The following is a 24739-nucleotide window of genomic DNA, read 5'->3' as shown; positions in this document are numbered from 1 at the left end:
GCACTCATAAAATGCACTTAATCTCAAGCCTGCTGTTTGCAATTCTCTTTACTGTAATACTGTATTAAATAATGCTACCTAAACACTTTTTAAACAATAGTTTAAGTTTGGATAACTAGACTAATGCATGCACTAAATATATGAGATCTCCTAGACATCAGTGAGCTCCATTATGAGATTTGAAAGAGCAAAACTGAACAATAACACAGAAACACACGACGCACTGAGAAAGCTGATGATATGAGGCTGATTTTCATGCTGCACATTTTTCTGTCATAGTTAAATAATAAAATAAAAGTTCAAAAGTAATGTGTTTTAAAGAAGTCTCTTCTGCTCATCAAGACTGCATTTATTTGGTCAGGCATACAGAAAAATAACAGTAATATTGTGAAATATTAATGCAATTTAAAATAATGGTTTTCTATTTTAATATACATTGAAATGTAATTTATTCCTGTGATGGGAAGCTGTATTTTCAGCATCATTACTCCAGTCTTCAGTGTCACATGATCTTCAGAAATCATTCTAATATGCTGATTTATTATCAATGCTGGAAACAGTTTCGCTGCTTAATATTTTTTTGGAACCTGGGATATTTTTTCAGGATTCTTTGATGAATAAAAAGTAAAAAAAATAAGTGCTTTTATTCAAAATAGAAATCTTTTGTAACAATATACACTACCGTTCAAAAGTTTGGGGGTCAGTAATTTTTTTTTTTTTTTTTTTTTTTTTTATTAATAGTTTTATTCAGCAATGATGTGTTAAATTGATATAAAGTGATACAAATACTTAGATTACTAGAAAATATTTCTATTTTAAATAAATGCTGTCTTATTATTTTATTCATCAAAGAATCCTGAAAAAAGTATCACAGGTTCCAAAAAATAAAAAATAAAATAAGCAGCAACTGTTTCTTACACTGATAATAAATCAGCATATTAGAATGATTTCTGAAGATCATGAAGTAATGATGCTGACAATTCAGCTTTGATCACAGAAATAAATTATACTTTAGCCTATATTAAAATAGAAAAAAAGATTTTAAATGGTAATAATAATGTACAATATTACTGTTTTTTTTTCCTGTATTTCTGATTAAATAAATGCAGCTTTGGTGAGCAGAAGAGACTTATTTGAAACACATTAAAAATCTTACTGATCCCAGTGTATATTAACTACATTAACTTGTCCTGAATTCAATTTGGGTTCTTCTTTCTTGAAATAACATTATTATGATGAAAATGCTCATAGAGAGTTATCATACATGGGTACAACTTTACAATAAGGCTGCATTAGTGCATTAACTATCAATGTGCAGTGCATTTGTTACAGTATTCATCTTTGTTAATGTTAGTTTATAAAAAGAAGCTCAGATCCATTAAATAACAGAAATATTATTAAATATAATATATTTTAAATTGTAAACATACATTTACTTTGTAAAAATATTATAACAGAAAAAAATCAAAAAAATAATAGTATAGAATTGAATTAATTTAAAGAATTAAATTTGCCTAATTGTCACTTAAAATATACTTTTTATGTTTTAAATTGTATTAATACATTTATAGTGTAAAATAATAGTTGTATTAATAATGAAAAAATAAAAAAGCTCAAGTCCATTAAATAATATTAACGTAATATAATATAACATAACATAATATAATATTAAAATGTTATATTTTTATATATTATATATTACATCCTTATATTTTGAATTGTAAAAATACATTTATATTGTAAAATAAAATTATTATTACAGAAAAATTATGTAAAAAAGGCACAATTCAGATCTTTTTTATTTGATTTGTATTTTTATTTTTTATTTTATATGATTTATCTAATGAGCAAAATGCAGCTTTTAGTCATCTTTTTTTTTCAGTATACATGACCAAAAGATGCATTTAAATTATAAACCTAAAACCAGTTGATTTATGATGAAAATATAATATGCAATGAAAAAAGTATTAAATCAAAACTGTTACATGTAAAAAAAAAATGTGCATATTATTTTACTGTTTCAGTCACAAATATTTAAGCCGAGTTCAACACAAACCCAGCAAACCCTTCCTTTCTACTTTTATTACTTCCTTATTGAGTCTAATTGGCATTTGATAAAACACTTAAAAGCTCTGGCCTCTCCACATCAGCGGTTCCCATGGAGACGGAGCGCTGGTGCCATGTGAACACAGATCTTCACTCGCCTGAGATCTTCAGTAGATCTAGATTAGTGAACAGAACTAGTGATAGTGTCTAGTTCTAGATGACAGGGAATGCATCATCACAAGTGAAGAGGGACGTCAGTGTGTCGTTCTGTCACGGTATAAACGTGTTTGTTATGTATGTAGGGTGAGTTTATGGATGCGTGTGAAGTTTTGGAGTTATGCAATCACTGGGCAGGCGGATTTATCTTTCCTATGTGATGCTTTCAGTTGGGTCGGCATGCTTGTCAAATTAGATTTGTAAATTAGATCAACACAAAGAGTTCATTGTTGTTGCACAAAGAGCATGTAAGCGCAGGAAGACCTGCAGATGCTCTCTTAATGAATCCGTCTCTTTAATACAGTCTGTTAAATGAGTGAAAAATGAAAACGTATGTTTGCTGTAAAGTATAATACTCTTTAATTCACCTGGCTGGCAAAGAAGGAAATGCTGGATTTATTTTTTTTTTTTTTTTTTTTGATAAATCTGAAGCACAAAAGATGCACCTTTTAGTCACACACACACACACACACACACACACACACACACACACACCACACACACACACACACCACACACACACACACACACACCACACACACACCACACACACACACACACACACACACACATAATACTGAAAGAAAAAGATGACTAAAGGGTGTATTTTTATATATTTCATGTTATTTTTTGTTAGTTGTACAAATATATTTACAATAATGAATTTTTATAATAATAATAGTTTAATTATATATGTTTATTATATAACTATACTAATTAATAAAATTAATTTGAACAAAAAATGTTAAGAAATATAATACAGTATTTTTATTTTTTAAATTTGAAAAACATTTACATTGTAAAAAATAATTATAACAAAATAATTAAATTAATTTTCTTTTTTTAATTAAAAAATAATTAATCTAATTTTCTTTCAAAACACACACGTACATATAACTATAACATAACTTTTTAGATATCATTTATTATATTTTTATATTGTATATTAAAAATACATTTACACTGTAAAAAACAATTATAACAGAAAAAAATGAAAAAATAGAACAATGCTGAAGAACAAAAGTGCACCTTTTAGTCACCCCGTATATATATATATATATATTTTTTTTTTTTTTTGCTCACGTAAGTGAGTGAGAATGATATTACATTTAAAAGTCAATACATGCTTAAAAATATTCTAAAAAAAAAATAGCAATGATCTAAAATTTAAATTCAAATTAAAAATACGAAGAAAAAAAATTGTAGCCATAAAGCATTCTATAATTCCTGAAATATACCCTTTTTTCTTCTTCCTTTTTTTTTACATGTGGAGCCTCACTTTGTGAATATTAATTACACTACTTAATTGGACGCTCCAGTAAAGAACATCAGCATCTGATTAATATTCATAAGCGAGCGTCCAATGATCGCGCTGCAACCTGTTGTTGGCGTCCGCAGCCGCTCGGCGCTAGGACCCGGATCAGAGCGCGCCGCCGCGGGGCTGCTACAGATCCACACGAGAGCGCGCAGGAGCCTCACACACACTCATTAGTACACTTGAGGAGGTGTGCTTTAGTGTTTGAGCGTTTCATTGAGCAGATTCCCGTTCGGATGAGGCGCAGCTCGAGCGGAATGAGCGGCGGCGGGCTTCGATGAGGATGATGATGATGAAGAGCACGAAACACCTGTGATCACGTTCAGCGTCAGTCACTGAGATGTGAGTAAATCACCGGTGCATCGTGTGTGTGTGTGTGTGTGGCGGAAGCCTGAGTCACCAGACACACACACACAGTTGTGCACATAAGTGATGTTTCCATCATATCAGTCTGAATCAAGTCTGATTTCACTGCTATAGTGATGGCAATACCATGTTTTTTCGGCATTTACCATAGTACTTGCTCTCTATCATGTGTGTCACTGCTTATATTCACATGCAAAAAAGTATTAAATATCACTATCATGGTAATAGTGTTTTTTTGGACATGCACCATGGTATTAACACATAATCATGTCTATTAATGAATGATTTCAATTACCATGGTGCTATAACTACTAGGCCTACCATGTTTTATTTTTCTTTCGGTGTGCTTTTTGGGCATTTACCAGACTTTTGTGTCCGTTATTGATTATTTTCACTTGCAAAGAAGTATTAAATGTCACCATGGTAACTTGGTTTTATGTTTACATGCTTTTTTTTTTTTTTTTTTTTTTTTACTTGTACCATGTTATTACCATGTTTTTTTGGACGTACCATGGTATTACCACATATTGTTGTCTGTTACTGCTTGATTTCAAATGTCAAAAATTATCATGGAGCTTTAATGGTTTTAAAATCACACTACTGTACCATGTTTTTTTTTTAGGCATTTACCATATCGTGATTATGTCTGTCGCGTCTTGATTTCAAGTGTAAAAAAATTGTCCCATAATTGTTTAAGAATGGTATTACCATGGTGTTTTGGATATTTACCCTAGTAGCAGCTCGTGGTAGTTTGTAGGTTTGAACCCTGCCAGGATTGATTTATGCGTGATTATCACCACCGATCACCAGTAATCTGTGACTGTCAATAAACTATCGATTATAATAAATCAGATAAATGTCAGATTAGTAAATTAGAGAGTGTTTGCTTAAGCTGAAGTTGTTGCCACGATGCTAGGTGCATAAACTCCACCCCTGCAAGCTCACATTCGCAAATTTTTGAGTGCCACGCCCACATCTCAACATCCAATCATCATCCGGTGTGAAGAACCAAGACCCCGCCCTTCATTGTTTTTGTGCCAAAGAAAGATCTGTTGTTGTTACTTTTGTTTCATCGTGACTTTGAGTCTGTATTATTTTATTTTTTTTCTTTGAGTGATGTTTAAAGCGATAAGTGACTTTTTTTCTTCAGTCGAACGGATGATTCATAAAATGCAATTCAACGGCTGCCCGATTTTGAGAATTAAAAACAGCATATCAAGGAACACAAAATATCCGACGATATATTGAGGTCTTATGAAGAGAAATGATCAGTCTGTGCAAGAAACTGATCATTATTTACAACATTACCTGTAATCCCTGAGCCTCACGCAATGGGGAAATCTGATTCTTTTCCACAAATTGATTCTTTCAGACAGTTCGTTTCAGTGAACCGGTTCAATTCACTAGTTCACTTACATAATCACACAGTGATGTAACATATACGCAATTATAGCACCCGATAATGATGTGAATAAATTAGTCCCTTCCTTCTTTCAAGCTCTCGGTTCACGCATGCACATATCAGCGGCTCATTGGTCTTCGGTCCGAGTCGAATTCTTCCCTCAGTTCTGTTGGAGGAACTGGATCGCTGAATGATTCATTCATCACAGGATCAGATACGCCACTATTTTGGCTCATTTCGAGTCGCAGTGACTGTCAGGCGTCTGAAAGTGAGTTTTGATCTGTGCTGCTCGAGCCGCGAACTGTTTCAGACGATTTGGTGAACCGATTCAACTATAGTTCACCAAATAGAATCGGTTCAGATGAGTGATTCGTTCGTGACCGTTTGCCCGAGGCTCTGGATTACAGGTAATAACGTTGTATATAATGTTGCACAAACCGATGGTTTCGCTTCGTAAGACCTCGATATATTGTCAGGAGCCAGGAGTAGTAGTCTATTTGTTTTTGTTTTGTTTTCTCAAATAAATGCAGTTACTATTTTGCATTTTAAGAATCGCCAATGACCACAGTTTCATCTTCTTTACTGTACTGAAGGAAAGTCACCTACATCTTGAATGGCCTTGAAAGGGGTTAACAGCTAATTTTTGGGTGAACTATCCCTTTAATTGAACGTGTGACGGTATATTTCAGGATACTTGGAGGGTTTTCTGGTTCGTTTGCTTCATGTCGCCCCCCACACGCAGTATAGTGAGTCAAGCAGCGTGTGAAAATGTTCCAAACCACAAAAAGGTTTTTTTGGTTTTGTTTTTTTTTTTTTTTTAAACAGAGAAGTTCCCATGTGTCATGCTGGCCACCTGAACAGAGTGATCTTGAGGCTTGTATATCACAAACAAACCCTCTTTTTGAGCGTCGTTACTGATCTTCTGAAGGGTGTATAATAGACACAACACGAGTGTCAAACGTTACTTGATTTCAGTCACAGTCACAGGACGCTGCAGTAGAAAACCTTCCTGCTAAACGCACTTATTGATAAGATGATAAAACTGGCGATCACAGTTTGAGAAGAAACTAAATGAGTCTCATTAGGAGCGTCATCTATCACTCATCTATTAGTGTTCTTAAAACCTCGTTACACACAACTACATATTTGCTGAAGAAAGTGTTGTGTGACTGCAAAACTCGCTTGGGGCTGTTGCCAGTACATTGCTATATGGTTACTATGGTTACTGTATGTTTTAGGGTGCTATAATGTAATAAAAACATTCCGGTGTATAATTGAGGAACCAGCGGATGTATGCAGCTGAATGAATGATGTATTAATTTATTTGGACAGACTTGTTTTTTATTTTACGCATTTTTTTTCACGCATGTGTAAAGCACTATTTCCATAGATTGGCAGTGAAGATATCACCTGAAAACGAATCCCTCTGCTGACTGCTGACTTTGAGATCTTTAAAGCTTAAGTAGTGTTTTAACACAAAGACAAGCGTCTTTAAATCTTGTACAGTAGAAGAGTTATCAGCTCAAGCCGGGCGGTTAAAGAGAGAGAGAAGACAGATACTCAATAAGAACTCGTGCATCTTCTCCCTCATCTGCAGCCCAGCGTGTCTCTCTGCTCGCTGGGTAATTATCTCAGGTCTGCCTGCTGCGCCCCGCCGCAGGGGTCAGAGGTCACAGGGTTCACCAGCTGCTGAGGAAGAGCCGCCCCGCTGGGCACATTACCTGTGCAGCAGGAACCCCCCAAAACTGAATAGACATCTCCCTTTAAAACCCTCAGACTTTAATTTACTGTAATTGTGTTCGGACACTTATCAGTTTTAATGTTGCTTTTACTGTTAAAAAGTATTAAAGTTCAATATGTGCATCGTTCTGCAGTGTATGATGTGCACTTTACACTGCTGAGTTAAGGCTGCTCTCTGCCTGCTCAAAATTCAGTGTAAAAATATAATGCTGCTTAAAAGGCAGACTAAATGATGCCTACTCTGACCCACCTTAGTCCCACCTAGTCTGCATTTTTGCCGCCTCTGAGGAGCATTAAACAATCTGTGTAAATACACTTAAATGCCACTTCAGAGGCGCTTCTGTGCCACCTTTGCAGTGTAAATTTGGCACAAGTATTAAAGATAATTGCATGCATTGTTGTGCATGCAGCGTTTGATCTGCTGTCTTTGGGTTAAGGCTGCTCTGTGCTTGCTTAACATTCAATGTAAAGATTCAATACAGCATAAAAGCCAGACGAAATTATGCTGGATTTGACTCACCTCAGTCCCTTGTATTAAAGTGTACAGTTGTAAATGCTGTGTAAATGTATTTATGCCACCTCTGAGCAGCATTAAACAATCTGTGTAAAGACACTTAAATGCCACTTCAGAGCCGCTTCTGTGCCACCTTTATAGTATAAATGTGGCGTAATGTTCAGTGTGTGCATAGTTTTGCGATGTTTGATGTGCTGTCTTTACACAGCTGAGTTAAGGCTGCTCTGTGCTTGCTTAAAATTTAATGTAAAGATGCAATAAAGCATAAAAGCCGGACTAAATTACGCTGGCTTTGACTCACCTCAGTCCTTAGTGTTAAAGTGTACAGTTGTAATTGCTGTGTAAATGTATTAAAGGGTTACTCCACTGCAACCCGTAAAAGCTTTGTTCGTCTTCGGGACACAATTTAAGATGTTTTGGATGAAAACAGGGAGGCTTGAGACTGTCCCATAGACTGCCAAATAAATAATACGGGTTTGGAACGACATGGGGATAAGTGAATAATGACAAAATTTTAATTTTTGGATGGAGTATCCCTTTAATGCCGCCTCTGAGCTGCATTAAAGATTTGGTGTAAAGACACCTAAATGCCACTTTAAAGCTGCTTCTGAGCCACCTTTGCTGTATAAATTTAGCATAAGTATTAAAGTTAAGTGTGTGTGTCGTTTTTGCAGCATTTGATGTGCTTTTGATGAGTTAAGGCTGCTCTGTGCCTGCTTAAAATTCAGCACAAAGATGGAATGCCACATAAAAGCCAAACTAAATTACTCCCCTCATCCCTCATATTAAAGTGTACATTTGTAATGGCTGTGTATAAATGCATTTATGCCGCCTCTGAGCAGCATTAAACAATCTGTATTAAGACCATTAAATGCCATTTCAGAGGTGCTTCTATGCCACCTTTGTAGTATAAATTTGGGGTAAAGTCAAGTGCGTGCATCGATTGACTCACCTCAGTCCCTTGTGTTAAATTGTGCAGTTGTAATTGCTGTGTATACACCTACAGTAAATGCCACTTCAGAGCCGCTTCTGTGCCACCTTTGCAGTGTATATTTGGCAATAGTAGTGATAAGGTTGAAAGTGATCATGCAGATTTTGCATGGACAAACACAACTAAAATGTGTTAGCTTTTCCGAGCTGCCTGTATTTTGTTGCTGAGATGGAGTTTGTGATGTAAATAAGTAAAAATGCACCATGTTTTTAATGTAACATTCCTAAATTGCCCAGAAAAGCAGGTAACGTGAAGGAAACGCATTCCAGCTCATCCAAACAAGAGTTCCACGCAAAGCCATTGAGGATACTTCGAATAGCAGGTCATGAAATAATTGTGACCGCGCTGATTGGTTTATGTTTGATGGCAAAATGCAGCAGTAATTGGCTTTACGCACTTGCTGTAATTGCTTTCGCATGCTGCCAAGAACCTGAATGCGTTAATAGATGCGCTACAGCGACTGTAAACGAGGCAAGGCCTCGGGGAGATGTTGTCTTTCACGTCCTAACGCTCATAAACACACGCTCCTTCGAGGACCTCAGCCATCTCTTATGTATTAAGCTCCTGATTAATAATTCATGATGTTGCACTTATTAAAGTCTGACCTGTCACTTTTATCATTTAAGTTATTAGAGCGGGCGCGTGTTAGCGTAATCATTTTAAATCGTTTGTGATGGCCGATCGCACAGAGGTTTGGCATTTGTTGCATCTGAAGTGTAGCGGCTGGGGTATGTTAGCTTCTTAAGGGTCTGTGGACACATGAAGGCTAATTGGGTGCCCTAAATAATTAATGCAGCTGAAGACGTTAAGAAATGCCAGAGAGCTTTGAAGGAGCCACAGTCTGTGTGGACTTGCGGTCTCTAATGGCCCTGCTCTTCTTTCTATTGTCTGTGTAGGTTTGAATCAAACGCGACTTCACTGTCTTCTGCTGAATGCACATTTCATTTTTGCTGCACACCATACTGCGTACTTGTACTGCACACTGAACCTGTGTGCTTCCTTGATGATGGGAACATTTGTAATTCCTTTAGAGAGCTCTCCATACTGTTTGAGTATCTAATAAGACAGCATGCTGGTATTGCGGCTTAACGTGTCATAAAATTGATTCTTGATGCCGCTTTCATTTGCGTGTGAGCATTAGGATCTAGCTGAATTTATCGTTTCAAAAAATGCATTCATTATTATTATGTAAAAAAAATAAAAATAAATCAAGAGTACTGTCTCAAACACACCTTCTTCCATAGCATTGGATTGTTGGTAATATTTGCATGCACAGATGCACAAAAGTCAATTTTTATTTATAATCTTTACAGAAATATATACTGTTAAAGATGATCATATCTATTATAGGGATCTGTACTGTACGTGATGGGGAAACACGGTATCCAGTCATAAAAATGTCGTTTACAGTATAAAATGGAATGTTATGGAGTTTGATTAATAAATGATAAGTTGGGCTGTACACTTAATCAAATCGAGCTTGTGGACTAGTTATGAATATTAAAACGAAAGAACTGCTATTGAAATATGAGCAAATATTGCAATGTTAATATTTAACTGTTTTTTTTATAATACATTTTTATTACATCATAAATACAGAAATTTTAAACATTTCTAAAAAAGAAAAAAAAAGAAAAAAATAGGACCCTATTATTGTAAAAATAAAAAAAAATAAAAATTAAATGGTTAACTTTTTATTTTTTAAAAATCAATTAAACCAACAAAACCAGAAAAAATTCAAATGGAAAAAAGGGATTTATTTCCTACTATAATGCCAAGGGATGTATAAAATCTGTTTAATTCAATTTTATTAATTTATCAAAAAAGCATGTCTAATCCATTAAATTAATAAAATTTTAGCAGTTAAGCATTCTTTTTACATTAATGAATCAAATGAAAATATAATAATTCCTTTACTTTTTAATATTTTTAATTATAAATTAAATATTGATATATTTGTCATAATTTCTTCAAGTTAAACGCAACTTTTATTTTGCCGATTTTTAGTAAAGAGCTTCTGTGTGTATCTGATGCAGTAGTTTTTCTCAAATGAAATGACGAAGGGACTCTGGAGATGGAGTTCATCTGTTCATGTCCTGATATATAGAGTTGAATGACTAAATTCTGTTTATGTGACCTGTATATAGTGTGCATTAGGATGCATCTCTTTCTAAAGCTCGTGCACGTGTGAGTTTCTCTGTCAGGAAGTTTGATCGATGATAAGCCGCTTTACTGTTAATCAGCATTTCCTCTCTCAGGGTGATACTGAGCTGCTTTGGTGAACATTATCACAAATGTGGTTGAATTACTCGCATCAAATGGCATCTTTACGCAGCTCTTTCTGAGTCTGTCGAGCTCCAAAAGGACAAAATGAAGCAGCATAAAATATTACAGTAGTCCATGCTGTCATTGGGTCTCAGGTGTTTTGTTACTAAATACAATAAATGTGAATGAAATCTGACAGAATGACACAACTACTGCTGCATCTTGATTCTCTCAAACGTGTCGTCTTCATCAGCTCTCTTCCTCCTCAGCCAAACATCACCTTAAATACTTAAATACTAGATGTTTACATTTTTCAGATGAAGACTTGAAAGCTGCTTTAACATGAAAACATGACAAGATATGCATCAACTCAGTTTGCTACTCGTCACTAAACGAGATGAGTTGAACGCTAAAGACAAATACTACAATAAAAAAAAAATTACGATTTAAAAAAATATTGCAAAAAAACTGAAAGAAATAATTGATAAAATTTAACTTATTTAATTTCTGCTATTATATTTAATTTCTTTGACAAGGCAAGATTTCTCATGTAAGGTACTAAAATAACGAGAACTGGAATTAAAAGTAGTAAAACTATAGAAATAAAAAACAAAAACTAATAAAATTACCAAATACAAAATTACAAAAACTTTAACTACAACTGAAAATGAAAACAGAAAACAAAATAAAATATAACATAATTAAATAAATATAAGTAGCTATAAAGTAACACTGATATATGAGCACTATTATATTAATTATAAATACTGGACAGAAAATGATGATTCCTGTGATCATCTTCTTCTTCATCATCATCATCATCATCAGCTGGTCTGTATTTCACAGGAAACCGAACAGATCATCGCCGCCGTTTCCTAAAGTAGAAGCTAATGCATTTTTTAATTTTAGAAATATTACGTCTCAGAAAGTTCGTTTGATTTATGAGCAGCAATATTTCATGCACATACATTTTTCAGGCAACTGTGCCCTAATTTCAGACTGGGATCAGAGATGCTGTACAGTAGATATCAAAATATAAGCTTTGATATTTTTCACCCTTTGGCTGTATTTGATTTACAGAATATCTCAATGTTTAAAAGTGGTGTTTTTTGTGCGATCAGAGGAACATTTTTTATTTTTTTTACTCGACCAAACAGATACTGTGAGCACTAACATTCAGATCAAGTGGAGTTTTTCATTAAAAGAATACAACAGAGAATATTTAATCCTATTAAATCATTTTCATTCATTTCAACAGTGATGTTTACTTACATTATGGCTGTGTGTTAACAATCTTATGAACTACACTGTCAGTCAAAAGTTTTATTTTATTAACAAAAAAAAATATTTACAAGTATTTGAACAAATATTAAGCACAACTGTTATAAACATTGATAATAATAAGAACCTTTATTAATAATAAAGCACCAATAATTAAGCAGCAAATCAGCATATTATTATGATTTCTGAAGATCATGTGACACTGAAGACTGGAGTAATGATGCTGAAAATACAGCTGCGCATCACAGAAATAAATTACAGTTTAACACACATTTACACAGAAAACAGCTATTTTAAATTGTAATAATATTTCACAATATTACTGATTTTCCTGCATTTTTAATAAAAAAAATGCAACCATGGTGAGCAGAAGAGATTTGCTTAAAAAAAAAGCGTAATTATCCCAAACTTGTGTAGTGTGTTGATTTGCTGCAGTGTGCAGAAACTGCTAGTTTTGTCTGTATTTGTGGATTGTAGGCCGAGCACATGATCAGTGAACAGCAGCACGGCTCTTTGTGTTTTAAGAGGATTCACACGCTCCTTGTATCGAGTTAACGGCTGTAAACAGGCTGCTGTGCTTCTTCCTCACAATACTGTGATGAAATGCACACGGATCTCATGGAAAATAACATTCCTCAGATACCTGAATCTGCTCCGTAATACGGACTGCGTGACTCTCCGGCTGTTTTTGTCCTGCGGACGCCGTCGAGAGTCATGTGAACCCGAGAGTTTGTGCATGGGCGCATTTCATTTTTAGGTGTAGTTCACCCTCATGTCCCTCTAAACCCGCATGGCTTTCATTTGTGGAACAGAATGTCCGAGCGTCCGCTAATTACATGAAAGTCTCAAGCTCTAAAGAGGACAAAAAGCACCATATAAGCTACTTAATTTTGGGTCTGTTCCTTATGTAAAGGATTATAGGACTTGGAATATCATGCACGAGTCATATGGACGAGTGTTATGGTGTTTTTTGTATTTTTCTTAGAGATTAATAACAGTATAGAAAGCAGGGGCACATTCTGCTGAACTTCTTTTTCATCCAAGTCCACTCATTAGTCAACTAGGGTCATAGTACATCTGTTTTAATTTTTACTGGAATGAATTTATTTATTTAACCAAATTCTTTACTTTTTTCATGTATTTAATTTTAATGGTTTAATTACATTTTAATAATCAAAAGGAATGTCTAATTAATTTAATAAAAAAATAAAACTTTAACATTTTATTGATTTATAACAATTCCAACAATAATAGTTCCTTTAGATTTTTTGTTTTTCAATTCTGTTTTTTTTTCTTGTGTTTTATGATTTAGTACAAATGAATTATCAAAAAATGTCACAAATATAATGAAAGCATAAAACTTTATTAAATTTAATCTAATTAAATTAAAATTAGAAATTTAATTAAATTAAAAATTAGAAAAATGCCTTATGAAATATTTTTTTTAAATATGTTTTAATTTTCATAATTTGTTTAGGTTTTAATGGTTTAATAAAATTTTATTTTTTATTTTTATTTTTATTTTCTATTGAGCTGAGCTCATAAAACATACAATTTAATAATCTATAAAAATCTTTTTTTTTTCAGCAATTCTGTCACCTATTTTTTTTCTTCTGAATTCTGTGTTATATTATTTAACACGACAGATCTGATATTTACTAAATCTCTTCCTTTTCCTCACTGTTACTAATCTTCAAATATTCCACATGGCTTAAACTCATGAAGAGATCAAAAACATCTGTAATCAAATGAACGCATAAACTATTTAATCTAATAAAATTTCTTTTATTTTTTTGTGCTTCAAAACAGGTTTCAATGCATTAAAACATAGAGGAAAATTTATATTGTGTGGTACTCCTTACATTTTTATAAATATAAACAGTATTATTGTTGTTATTATTTTGATATGTACATTCTACACTCTCAGAAAAAAAGGTACAAAAGCTGTCACTGGGGGGCGGTACCTTTTCAAAATTCACACCTTTGTACCTAAAGAGTCCGTATTGGTACCTTAAAGGTACATATTAGTACTTAAAGTGTACATACGTGACTCTGGAGCACAAACCCAGTCTTTTAAGTCTCTGGGGTATATTTGTAGCAATAGCCAACAATACATTGTATGGGTCAAAATTATTGATTTTTTTTTTTATGCTAAAAATCATTAGGATATTAAGTAAAGATCATGTTCCATGAAGATATTTAGTAAATTTCCTACCGTATATATATCAAAACTTAATTTTTGATTAGTAATATGCATTGCTAAGAATTTCATTTGGACAACTTTAAAGATGATTTTCTCAATATTTAGATTTTTTTGCACCCTCAGATTCCAGATTTTCAAATAGTTGTATCTCAGACAAATATTGTCCTCCTAACAAACCATACATCAATGGAGAGATGATTTATTCAGCTTTCAGATGATGTATAAATCTCAATTTCAATAAATTGACCCTTATGACTGGTTTTGTGCTCCAGGGTCACATATTAGTATCTTAAAGGTACAAAAGTGTACCTTTTGAAAAGGTACCACCCCAGTGACAGCTTCTTGATCAAGATTACAGCTGCACAGCTGATTTATCATCCAAAATGTGCCATCTGTGTTTTTTTTCCGCATCACAGAAATCACAGGGCTCTAGTCAAGGTTTCTTTTACCAAAAACAATCATAAACCCGTTGTACGTTCGTAAAATGTGCTCTTGCATGACTGTGGCACTGGTGAACCTGTTACTGAGTTCTCAGCACTGTGAGACTCCTGGATCTCATTACCCAGAATCCATCAGCTGTAGAGACGGGCATGTGATGTGTGTGTGGAGCAGTGCATTAACACTCGCCTCACTGCATCGCCGTACCGCATTAACCCCGTCAACACTGTCTTCAGCTGCGTTTTATACAATAAAAGTCAATGGGATCCCAGCATACTTCAAGCTTGTTTAAGGCAGTTTGCCTTCATATTTCATGCATCTTTCCTGCAAAGATATTTAACACCATGTTGAGCTTCATGTGTGTTCATGTTCAAGTTACTTAAAACGTAAAAAAAACTTCCATATTTTTTATTTTAATTGTAAACCCCATTTGATTTCCAAAAAAATAAAGAGTTTGATTAAAAGATAAATTAAATTGTTTTATGCCTTCATTGGATGACCAGAAAAATAAAGAATTTCTGAAAAAACAAAACCTTTATAAAATATGAATTGAGTGAATTGAGTTGTTTTTATGCATTCAAATAATTAGACATGCTTAAACAGAATTTGCTAACAATAAAACTGAATAAACATTTCATAGGACCCTAAAAATGATTTTTTTTTTTGTTCAACTTTTAATAAATTGATGTTAAATTGTATATAAGTTTCAGGATTTTATTTTATTTATATATATATATATATATATATATATATATATATATTGTTTTTTGATTTAATTTATCCAAATTTTAACCATTAAAAAGGCATCTAAATATCTAAAATGGAAAAAAAATGGAATCCAGAACAAAAAAAAAACAAAAAAAACAGAATTTGGGAAAAAATAATAGAAGGTAGTGAGGTTGTATGTGTGGTTTTATCTTTGTTATCATAATCTAATTGTGTGATCCTACAGATGACCAATGATTCATTTTAATTAAAGTATAGAGTCCTACCTCAAACAGTCAGAATAATTACACTTTAACTCTGAAACAGTATCACCCATTAAAACATGCATAATATCTCTATTAAGATATTTTAAGGAAAAAAGACTAAAAAATGATTTCACTGAAGTTTACTAATGCATATTTTGATGTAGATAAAATTGTTTATTATTATAAATGCATTGAATATTGTACCTCAGATTTGTGAAATGCTCATCTGTGTGAGCAAAGCCAGTAAGTTTTAGTCCAATGTGATAACGTTAGGGATGTAAGGATTAACGATTCAAAATCGATTCAAATATGTGACGATTCAAATCGGTTGAGATCCTAAACAAATCACGATTCATTTAGGGGTAGGAGTTTATATGAATGTGTGTCTGAGGGGAACTTACTGTCTTTAGAAAAGTTTAGATGGTATTTTTTCTTTTCGTCTTGTCTCTGTATTATGCATATTAAAGTTCATAAGTGCAGCACTGCTGAAACGCTTTAAGCTCCACCTGCTGGCCGAGAGTGAATCTGCGTCTCGTTCAGCTCGTCTGCTGTTTCTGTTTCATGCAGATATTTTTTATGTACAGTTTCACAAAACTGAAGTCAAACCATTCTGTTTTTGCTTCAAATTATTTAGATTAAAAACTGCTCATGTTGCATGTATGCAGCATCTTTGTTTGGATCATGATTAAAATGCAGTGGTTGCCTCTAATTTTAAATGGAAAGAACACCGACAAAGCCTTATTTTGATTATATGAAGACATTTATTTTATTTGTGTTACTTATTTACAGTATTTGATTTGGGCTTGTTTTAAAGTTTCAATTTAGTTTTGTTATTTACATTTACATTATATTTAAATTTTGTCATTTAGCAGAGCTTTTATCCAAATGAGGACAATAGAAGCAATCAAAACCAACAAAAGGGCAATGATATGCAAGTGCTATATTACTGTATTATTATAGTGTTATATTTCAATTTCACAGAGAAATGTGCAGCATTTTTCTCCAAGCAATAAAAAGCACACATTTAATTTATAATTTGTCTTAAATCTTATTTTGAAAAATAAATAAATAAATAAATCGTGAATCGAACCATGAGTTGAGTGAATCGTTACATCCCTAGATAACATTAATATTAACTAGCATTTACAAGAAAAAGAAAATCCTCTCAGGGTCAAATTTTTATTTTTAAACACAACGCAGATCGCTTTATTAATGCCAAATCCATGAATGCAAACGTGTGACCGGTTGCATTGGAGGAACACAGATCTGTTGTGCTGGTTTAATCGTGTCGTGTCACATGGCCGTCAGTCGTGTGTGTGTGTGTGTGTGTGTGTGTGTGTGTGTGTGTGTGTGTGTGTGATCCGGCCCCAGGCCTTCAGTGCTAACGGTCCAGGCGTTCTCCTCCAGAGAGCAGAGGAAGCTTCAGTGATCTGGACTGGGATCAGGTCTGTGGTGGTTTACTGCGGCACGCTTCAGGAACAGGAGGAGAAACACCAGGGTAAGATCTGGATGGTTCTGATGGACGGAGGCTGTGTTTTGGGATGTTTATAAAGTATTTTCACTGTGTGCATTTAACCACTTACTGGGATGTAGTTTTGTTTTTCTTCCCATTTTAAATGACCAGCATTGTTTTAGTGTACACTGTAAATAAATGATTTTTCAAAGAATGTTATACAGGAAAACACAATTTCAGTCTTTCTTCTTCAAAACTGCATGTTTAAAGCAATGCATTTCTTTATAATTGATTGTGAAATCTACTAGCCATGTGTGAGTTAAAATTGTTTCGAAGTAAAAGTGCAGAAAAATTAACTAGAACTAGATCAGGCTTTAGGGTTTTTGTGTATTTAAATGGCGCAGATGTTTTGTCAGGTTTTTGTTTTCTGAAACTTTTATTTTGCACTTTATTTTCTCCCCTAAACCTTAGAATTTATTAAAAAATGATTTTCATGCAACAACAGAAAGTGCTAATAAACGCTGTCAGGCTACAAAAATGGCACATATATAACCGTCACAATGATGCTTTGTGTGACTAATCAGGTTTAAAATGCATGATCTTCTCCATTACAGCTCAAAAGTCTCATTCGAGTCCTGATATGATGCATGTTGGAGATCATTAATGCTAAACACTGTTGGTTATTTTAGAAGTGCATATGAGATTTGAGAACTTTGTTCAGTAGCTAACTTAAATTTATATTCGGTTATATTTCATAAGACTTGAAATATATCATTTGTAGTACTTTTATAGGATTGATTGCATCTTGAAATCCCTCTGTGAATGTTTGTTTTTCATCTCAAGAAAGCATACGTTTGAGACCGATTCAGTTGGATTGTAAAATCTTGTTCACGATGCTTATTTTAGCACTGGTGCAAAAGTCTGAACGTCTCGAAGATGAATTGAATGGAAGTGCATGTGAAAGTAATCAGATTGTGAGGATTACAGAATCACAGTCGAGAAGTTTGTGCATGCGAAAGTTAATCTGTACATGAGTTTTTATAGTGTTGAAATGGCACGAAACATTTTCTCTCTCTCTTTATCATCTACTGTAAGTTTCTCTCTCTCTCACACACACACACACTGTTTATTTTGTGTTTCTCCTCCAAACTTCTGAGAGCATGTGATCACGGGCCGCTGTCATCCAGATCAGTTCTGTTTGTGTGTGTCAGTGATTTAAAGAAACAGTTCATCCAAAAATCATCATTTTGTCATCATTTACTTAACATGTTCCAAACTCTTGTTTACTGGCGTCGATGGTTCCATGAAGAATCTTTAATGGAATCTTTCCATTCCACAAAGTCAAAAATGTTATTTAGATTTTTAAAATGTTCTTCACACTAAGAAAAAAAATGGTTCAAGAACCGATACTTGAAGGTTCTTTGAGGGACCAAAAATAGTTCTTCACTGGAAACTTTGTTTTTAAGATCATGACAATAAAAACAAATCGTGGACATTTATTTATTTGTTTATTTTTTATTGTGTTTTTACACAAAGACGTATGCCTTTAGAATACTATTTTGCAAAAGTTATATGGACTACACAAAAAATGGTGCAGGATTTACTTTGTAACAATTTTCATTCACAAATAATTACAAAGAAATGGCAAGTAAAACAGTGAATTAAACCTTAAATGTTGAAGTGGAAAGACTGAAGTAGTATTTACTTTTAAAATGTACAACTTATTTTTTTACAGTGTACTGTGTCGTGATAATTTCGTGTTTTTTGACATTTTTTTGGTGCTCATCATCATTCACTTTCATTGAATGAAAAGAGCAACCTGGAAAATTGCATAAACTACTTTGTTTTTATGGTGAACTATGCTTTTAATTTACGGACTTAATGTTGGTTAAACTTTGAGTACATGAGTCAGGGAACTGAAACTAAAACCATAAAAACATTTTTGTTACTTGGAATAAAATGATCTTTAACTGAAACAAAAGCGACATTTCTCATTGTTATTTAGTTTAACTAAAACTAAAATAACTAGAACTACAGTAAGCCTGAGATTACAATGAATACAAACTATATAGACACATACAAATAATAATAATAATAATAATAACAAATAATAAAAATGACAAAAACCAACCAAATTAATGAAGTTTTAATTAAAATCATTAAATAGAAAATCTGGATCTAAAAAATGAATAAAAAAATAATATTACTTAACATAACACAGTACATCAGTTAAAGGTTTGTTTCATCATTATTTCATGTCTACTCCTCCTTAACAAGGTTTCTTGAACTTAACTGAATCTCGTTCTCTTGTAAATGCTGTAATTATTGGGAAATCCAGGTCATGTTTTCCCACAGGCCTTTGCTCTCCAACTCTCTCTTCCTGGAATCACATGACTATCCCATCTCTAAGGCTGATATTCTTTTTCTGAAGTTAAACAAAAAAATACTGGTTTGAAACCAGTGTTTGCTTAACCATCAACTGCATAACAACATTCAGAACATGCTAGAGTCGTGGAAGCTGCTTTTGTGTGGGTAAAAAGCACATTTAGTGAGGTAGATTAATGAATCGCTCTGTCTGCTGCGTCAGATTGTCTAAATGTCACAGTTTGTCTGATCAAATGTCATGCATTAGACCTGCTTTAACCAGAGCTGTCTAGAATCTTTCTGCACGTCTGTCTGACCAGCGGCTTGGCTCGATTAACTACATGTGATCCGGTAATGAACGAGAGACATTGTATACTGAACAATACTAATTAAAGTTGGCCAAAACAATCTAGTTAGGTTTGACTGGAACTGATGCGCGTAAAGCATGTTCTGCTAAATCGTTTTAGCATCTGTTGAGATGTCAAAGGTCTGTGTTTTGTTTATTGAGTTTGTTTTTAAGGTCATCTGCTTTGACCCTTCACTTATTTTCCTAATAACCAGCCGTTTCTGACATAAACCCTTGATCTGCTTTTAATGCCAAAATACATTCTCATACTTCTGTTTTGCGTTCAGAGACTAAATAAAGGAGCCCTTAAAAAAACAGCTTCTCAAATCACACTTTTAACAGTTTTAATGCTTTATTTCAAATATTTTTTTAAAACAGCTTAAGAGTATTTGCAAAACCAAGCAATGCACAAATATCATCCAGCAATAATTAAAATAAAATAAACATTTTATTTCAGTTAGTTGTTAAGGCAGCATTTCTAATTTCCATTTAAAGTTGAAGTACTATAATTATTAACAGTATAACTATGACTTAAATATATAGACATATTAAAAATGACAGAAATAGAACAAAATAACCAAAGCTTTAACTAAAATGAAAATAATAATATTAATAAATACTATATTAGTATATTCAGTTAGTTGCTTAGGCAACATTTCAAAATTTTGTCTAGATTTAGTTGCACTAAAATTACTAAAACTGAAACCGTAATAAAACTTATTTAAAACTAAATAGACATTTAGACATATATTTAATTAGACAGAAATGAAAAAAAAAAACCTGAACAAAATGACTAAAACGTTAACAATTTTCCAAGGCAGCATTTCTTATTTTTGTTTAGTTTTAGTGGAAGTACTAAAATAACTAAAACTGATACAAAAATGAATAAAAACTAAATTGTATATATAGTTTTTATATGTATATATATATATATATATATATATATATATATATATATATATATATATAAAAAACTAATAAAAAGGACAAAAACAGAACAAAACATTCAGTAAGTTGCCAAGGCAGCATTTCTAATTTTAGATTAGTTTAAATTGAAGTAATACAATTACAAAAACTAAAACTTAAAAGTGAATAGAAATTAAACAGACTAAAAAACAGTGCAAGCAAATTACTACTAGATTTAACTAAACTAATTGAAAATGGAAAATACTACTATTGATAAATACTATAATAGTATATTTATGATCTTGAAATAACACTGATATCAACATGCTAAAAGTCACTAAGAACCCCTTAGCAACCGCATAGCACACCATGGCAACCAGCCACTGCAGCACGGCATCATGGTTTTGTCTTTTGCTCAAATTAACACATAATTTTCAGTGAATGTAGAAATCTAGTGTGTGATTTTCAGGGTTTGTCAGCCGCAGGGCTCATGGGAGGTTGTTCTAGACCCGGCTCAGACCCCATTTAGTCCCTGTGTAACATCGACCTCTGAGGGCGTTTCACAGCACAGATAACCTTTCCACAGCTTCACTGCCAGCACAGATACAGATGTCGTGCAGAGACCCTACTGGGGGTGTGTGTGTGTGTTTTATATGGCTGCATGTGTGTTTCTGTAATACACTAGGCTTCTGGACAGAGTCAAAGCTTTGCTGAATCCACATCAGGCTGGTTCCACTGAGCATGTGTTTAATCTATTGAACTCATGCTCATTGTGTTTGGAACGAAAGAGTCTGAAGAGCACAGTGTGCCTGAGGTCAGACATAAATCACATTAGATTGACTCTTTTTTTCAAAATTTAGTCAATTTGTAATTGTTCAGTCTTCTTGGGTCAGTGCAGCCTTATTTGATTAATGTGCAAACCAATTATCAACAACAGAAAAACAAACAACAGATGGCACATTGGTTTTCTGCTTCTGTTTGCTGCTTGTTATAATCTTAAGTCAAATGTGTCTGCTTCTGGACAAATTATTTTTCTTTTGGAATATCAATTGTTATCTGCACAGGTCAATTCTTATCTAGTTAACAGTGCATGCAAAAAAAATGCATTTCACAAAGCATGCAACTAAATGAATTTTGCAATTGCATGCAACAAAATGCATTTTGCAGTTGCATGCAACAATGCATTTCACAATTGCAAGTCAATAAATGCATTTTGCATGCAACAAAATGCATTTTGCTTTTGTATACAACATAATGCACTAAGCAATATACAATTGCATGCAAGAAAAGGTATTTCATAATTGCATGCAACTAAATGCATTTTGTAATTTCATGCACCAAAACGCATTTCGCAACAATGCCTATTTTGCAATTGCGTTCAACAAAATGCACATGCGCACACACACACACACACACACACACATACACGCACATATATATATATATATATACTTCTGTAAGCTTAATATGTTCCTCAAGCCATATAGAATATTTAATTTTTGTAAGTGAATGCACAAATAATTGAGTTTGTATTTGTAGATTTGTAAGATATTGTAAGGTCCTGATAGTAATGGTTTTCATTGTGACTGGACGCTTGTACATTAGTTGTGTTGATGTTTTGGGTTTAAATACACTACCTGTGGTATGATCGCCCCTTCAGGCAAATGTTCATGACATTTCACTGAAATCAATATCAAATTTTGTCTTCTGCTCTAAGTCCCTGGACAACAGACATGTGACGTTCTCTATTTTGTCAATCAACACTTTTTAACATAAACACACAGGACACTCTCAGAGCCTGTGGGTTTGAGTTAGTCTTCTGATTCTGACTAGTAGGTTTGTTTTCAGATGTACTGTGTTCCTGGCATCACTTTGTATAAGAGTGTCTTCTGAATGATGATTATATATATGGTTGATATGCTTATGTTTTTGTGATTATTTACTTTTTTAATATTCACTTAGTAGTCTCAACAGATAACTATTTTTATTTTTTTTATTTTTTTTAACTGTGCTGTCTCAGATAAATGATGAATCTCATGAAATCTGTCAAGAACATGTTTGAGTCATAGTTTAGCTCAAAACAAAAAGAAAACGTGTTGTGTTAAGGCAAGACACTAGATGCAAAACCATTGTTTTTTTGTGCACTGGTTAATTTTGAGATTCTGGGCTGTTTTGCTTCCATAACATGTCTTCTTTCAGACTAGTCGAAAGAAAACATCCAAAATACACATTTAAGGGTTTATTTTATTGCATTTTATCTATTTGCGTTATTTTCCCCTCCACTTCAGCATCACTCACATACACCAAAACTTACAGTTTTATTCCTCTCTATATTCTGAAGGTTTTTACTGAGGGGTTTGTTCATATATCATTCACACTTATTTATATAACAAGTTATTCTTAAAAACATGGTGGAAATGCATATACTTAAAGGTTGTGAGTTTTTTCCTCCACTTCAGCATCACTTACATAAACCAAAACTTAGAGTTTTATTCTTCTCTATATTCTGAAGGTTTTTGCTGAGGGGTTTGTTCATTTATCATTTGCTCTGATTTATATAACATTTTATTCTTAAAAACATCGTTAAAAATAAATATATTTAAAGGTTGTGAGTTTTTTCCTCCACTTCAGCATCACTTACATAAACCAAAACTTAGAGTTTTATTCCTCTCTATATTCTGAAGGTTTTTGCTGAGGGGTTTGTTCATTTATCATTTGCTCTGATTTATATGACATTTTTTTTCCTAAAAACATATAAGAAATATAAGAAAAAAACTGATTTATGGAGTGATAAAAAGAGAAATCCAAAATCCCTTCTATAAAAACCTTTAACTCTAATATGTCAACAGAATCAAGAAGAATTTTGAACCTGGCTTTGTCTAATATTTAGAATTATTTTCTGGAAATGTTTGCAAATTTGTGCAAATTTAATTAGATATTACCTAGCTTGAATATTTAAACTTAAGATTTCAGATAATTTGTCGTACAAAACAATTGTCTTTTGTTTATTGTGAGAAATTGGACAATTGGAGAAAGAATTGTGATATAAAAAAATGACCCTGTTTACCCATATTGTTTTGCATTAAATTAAATGTAAAAATGTCACTGTACAACTAATATTAGTGGTCTTAAAATCTGCTATATAGAATTTATTTTTTTGTTTCTTTTTTATTCTTCATATTCTTGTGTCATAATGTGTGCTTAACATGACAGGTTCGCTGAGATCGTATGCTGTAGAAGTTTATTCATTGGGATTCAGTGAATCAGGATTGAACACAGACAGGAAGTGGCGTGTTTTATTTTAGGAGATGGTGAGGTGTGAAAGATTTGATGATGTGTGTGTGTGAGACAGAGCGCCACAGATCTGCTGATCACTGGGTCATGTGCAGGACGAGCCGCTCACAGATGAATGAAGCTCTATTCATCTATCTCTGATGAACTCTAGTGAATGTGTGAGCGCTGAGCGTTTGCTGCGGGCTGTGATGTGTTTACTGCAGCGTCTCTAGCCCACACATATAAATGAGATTATTTGAGCGCTGTAGAAACGGCCCTGGGGCCCGCTGGACCCTGAGACCTTCTGAGAGAGAGACCTTCCGTCACACTGAGATATTGTTCAATCTGTCTCTTTCTGGTTTATTTGGCCTTGATGAGTGGTGTTGGTTGAGTAATATGGGCTTTTAAATAGCGAGCAGAGTTGTATAACACAAACACACATACAGAAAAATACAGTTTTCTTTTGCAATTTCGGTAAAATCTATTTACTATAACTATATCTATGTATATATCTATATCTGTCTATATATATATATATATAGATATAGATAGATAGATATGAGTCTTTTAACACACACTGCTGTGTACATAATCACACAAAGACTCAATATGTTTACATGCTCGTGCACTACTAATCATCTTGCTCGGT

The 24739-nt window shown here is 33.3% G+C and overlaps 1 protein-coding gene across 2 annotated transcripts in view; it reads left to right on the top strand.

The window, feature by feature from the left end:
• Positions 1 to 3574: 3574 nt before the first annotated feature.
• Positions 3575 to 24739, top strand: part of LOC109096631 (ras-related protein Rab-27B) — a 30163-nt gene continuing 8998 nt past the window's right edge. The window contains exons 1-2 of one of the 2 annotated variants that reach the window (XM_042778514.1): positions 3575 to 3919; positions 17156 to 17246. Coding sequence is in view for 1 of the 2 variants with exons in the window: in XM_042778513.1 (XP_042634447.1) it covers positions 3918 to 3919 (2 nt within the window). In the remaining variant the exon portion in view is untranslated. The remainder of the gene's footprint in view (positions 3920 to 17155; positions 17247 to 24739) is intronic. The other variant, XM_042778513.1, reaches the window with a different exon arrangement.

This window comes from Cyprinus carpio, chromosome A21, assembly GCF_018340385.1.
Source record: "Cyprinus carpio isolate SPL01 chromosome A21, ASM1834038v1, whole genome shotgun sequence".
Lineage (NCBI taxonomy): Eukaryota > Metazoa > Chordata > Actinopteri > Cypriniformes > Cyprinidae > Cyprinus > Cyprinus carpio.
The sequence above is the reverse complement of the archived record's forward strand: the minus strand, read 5'-3'. Positions and strand labels throughout refer to the sequence as shown.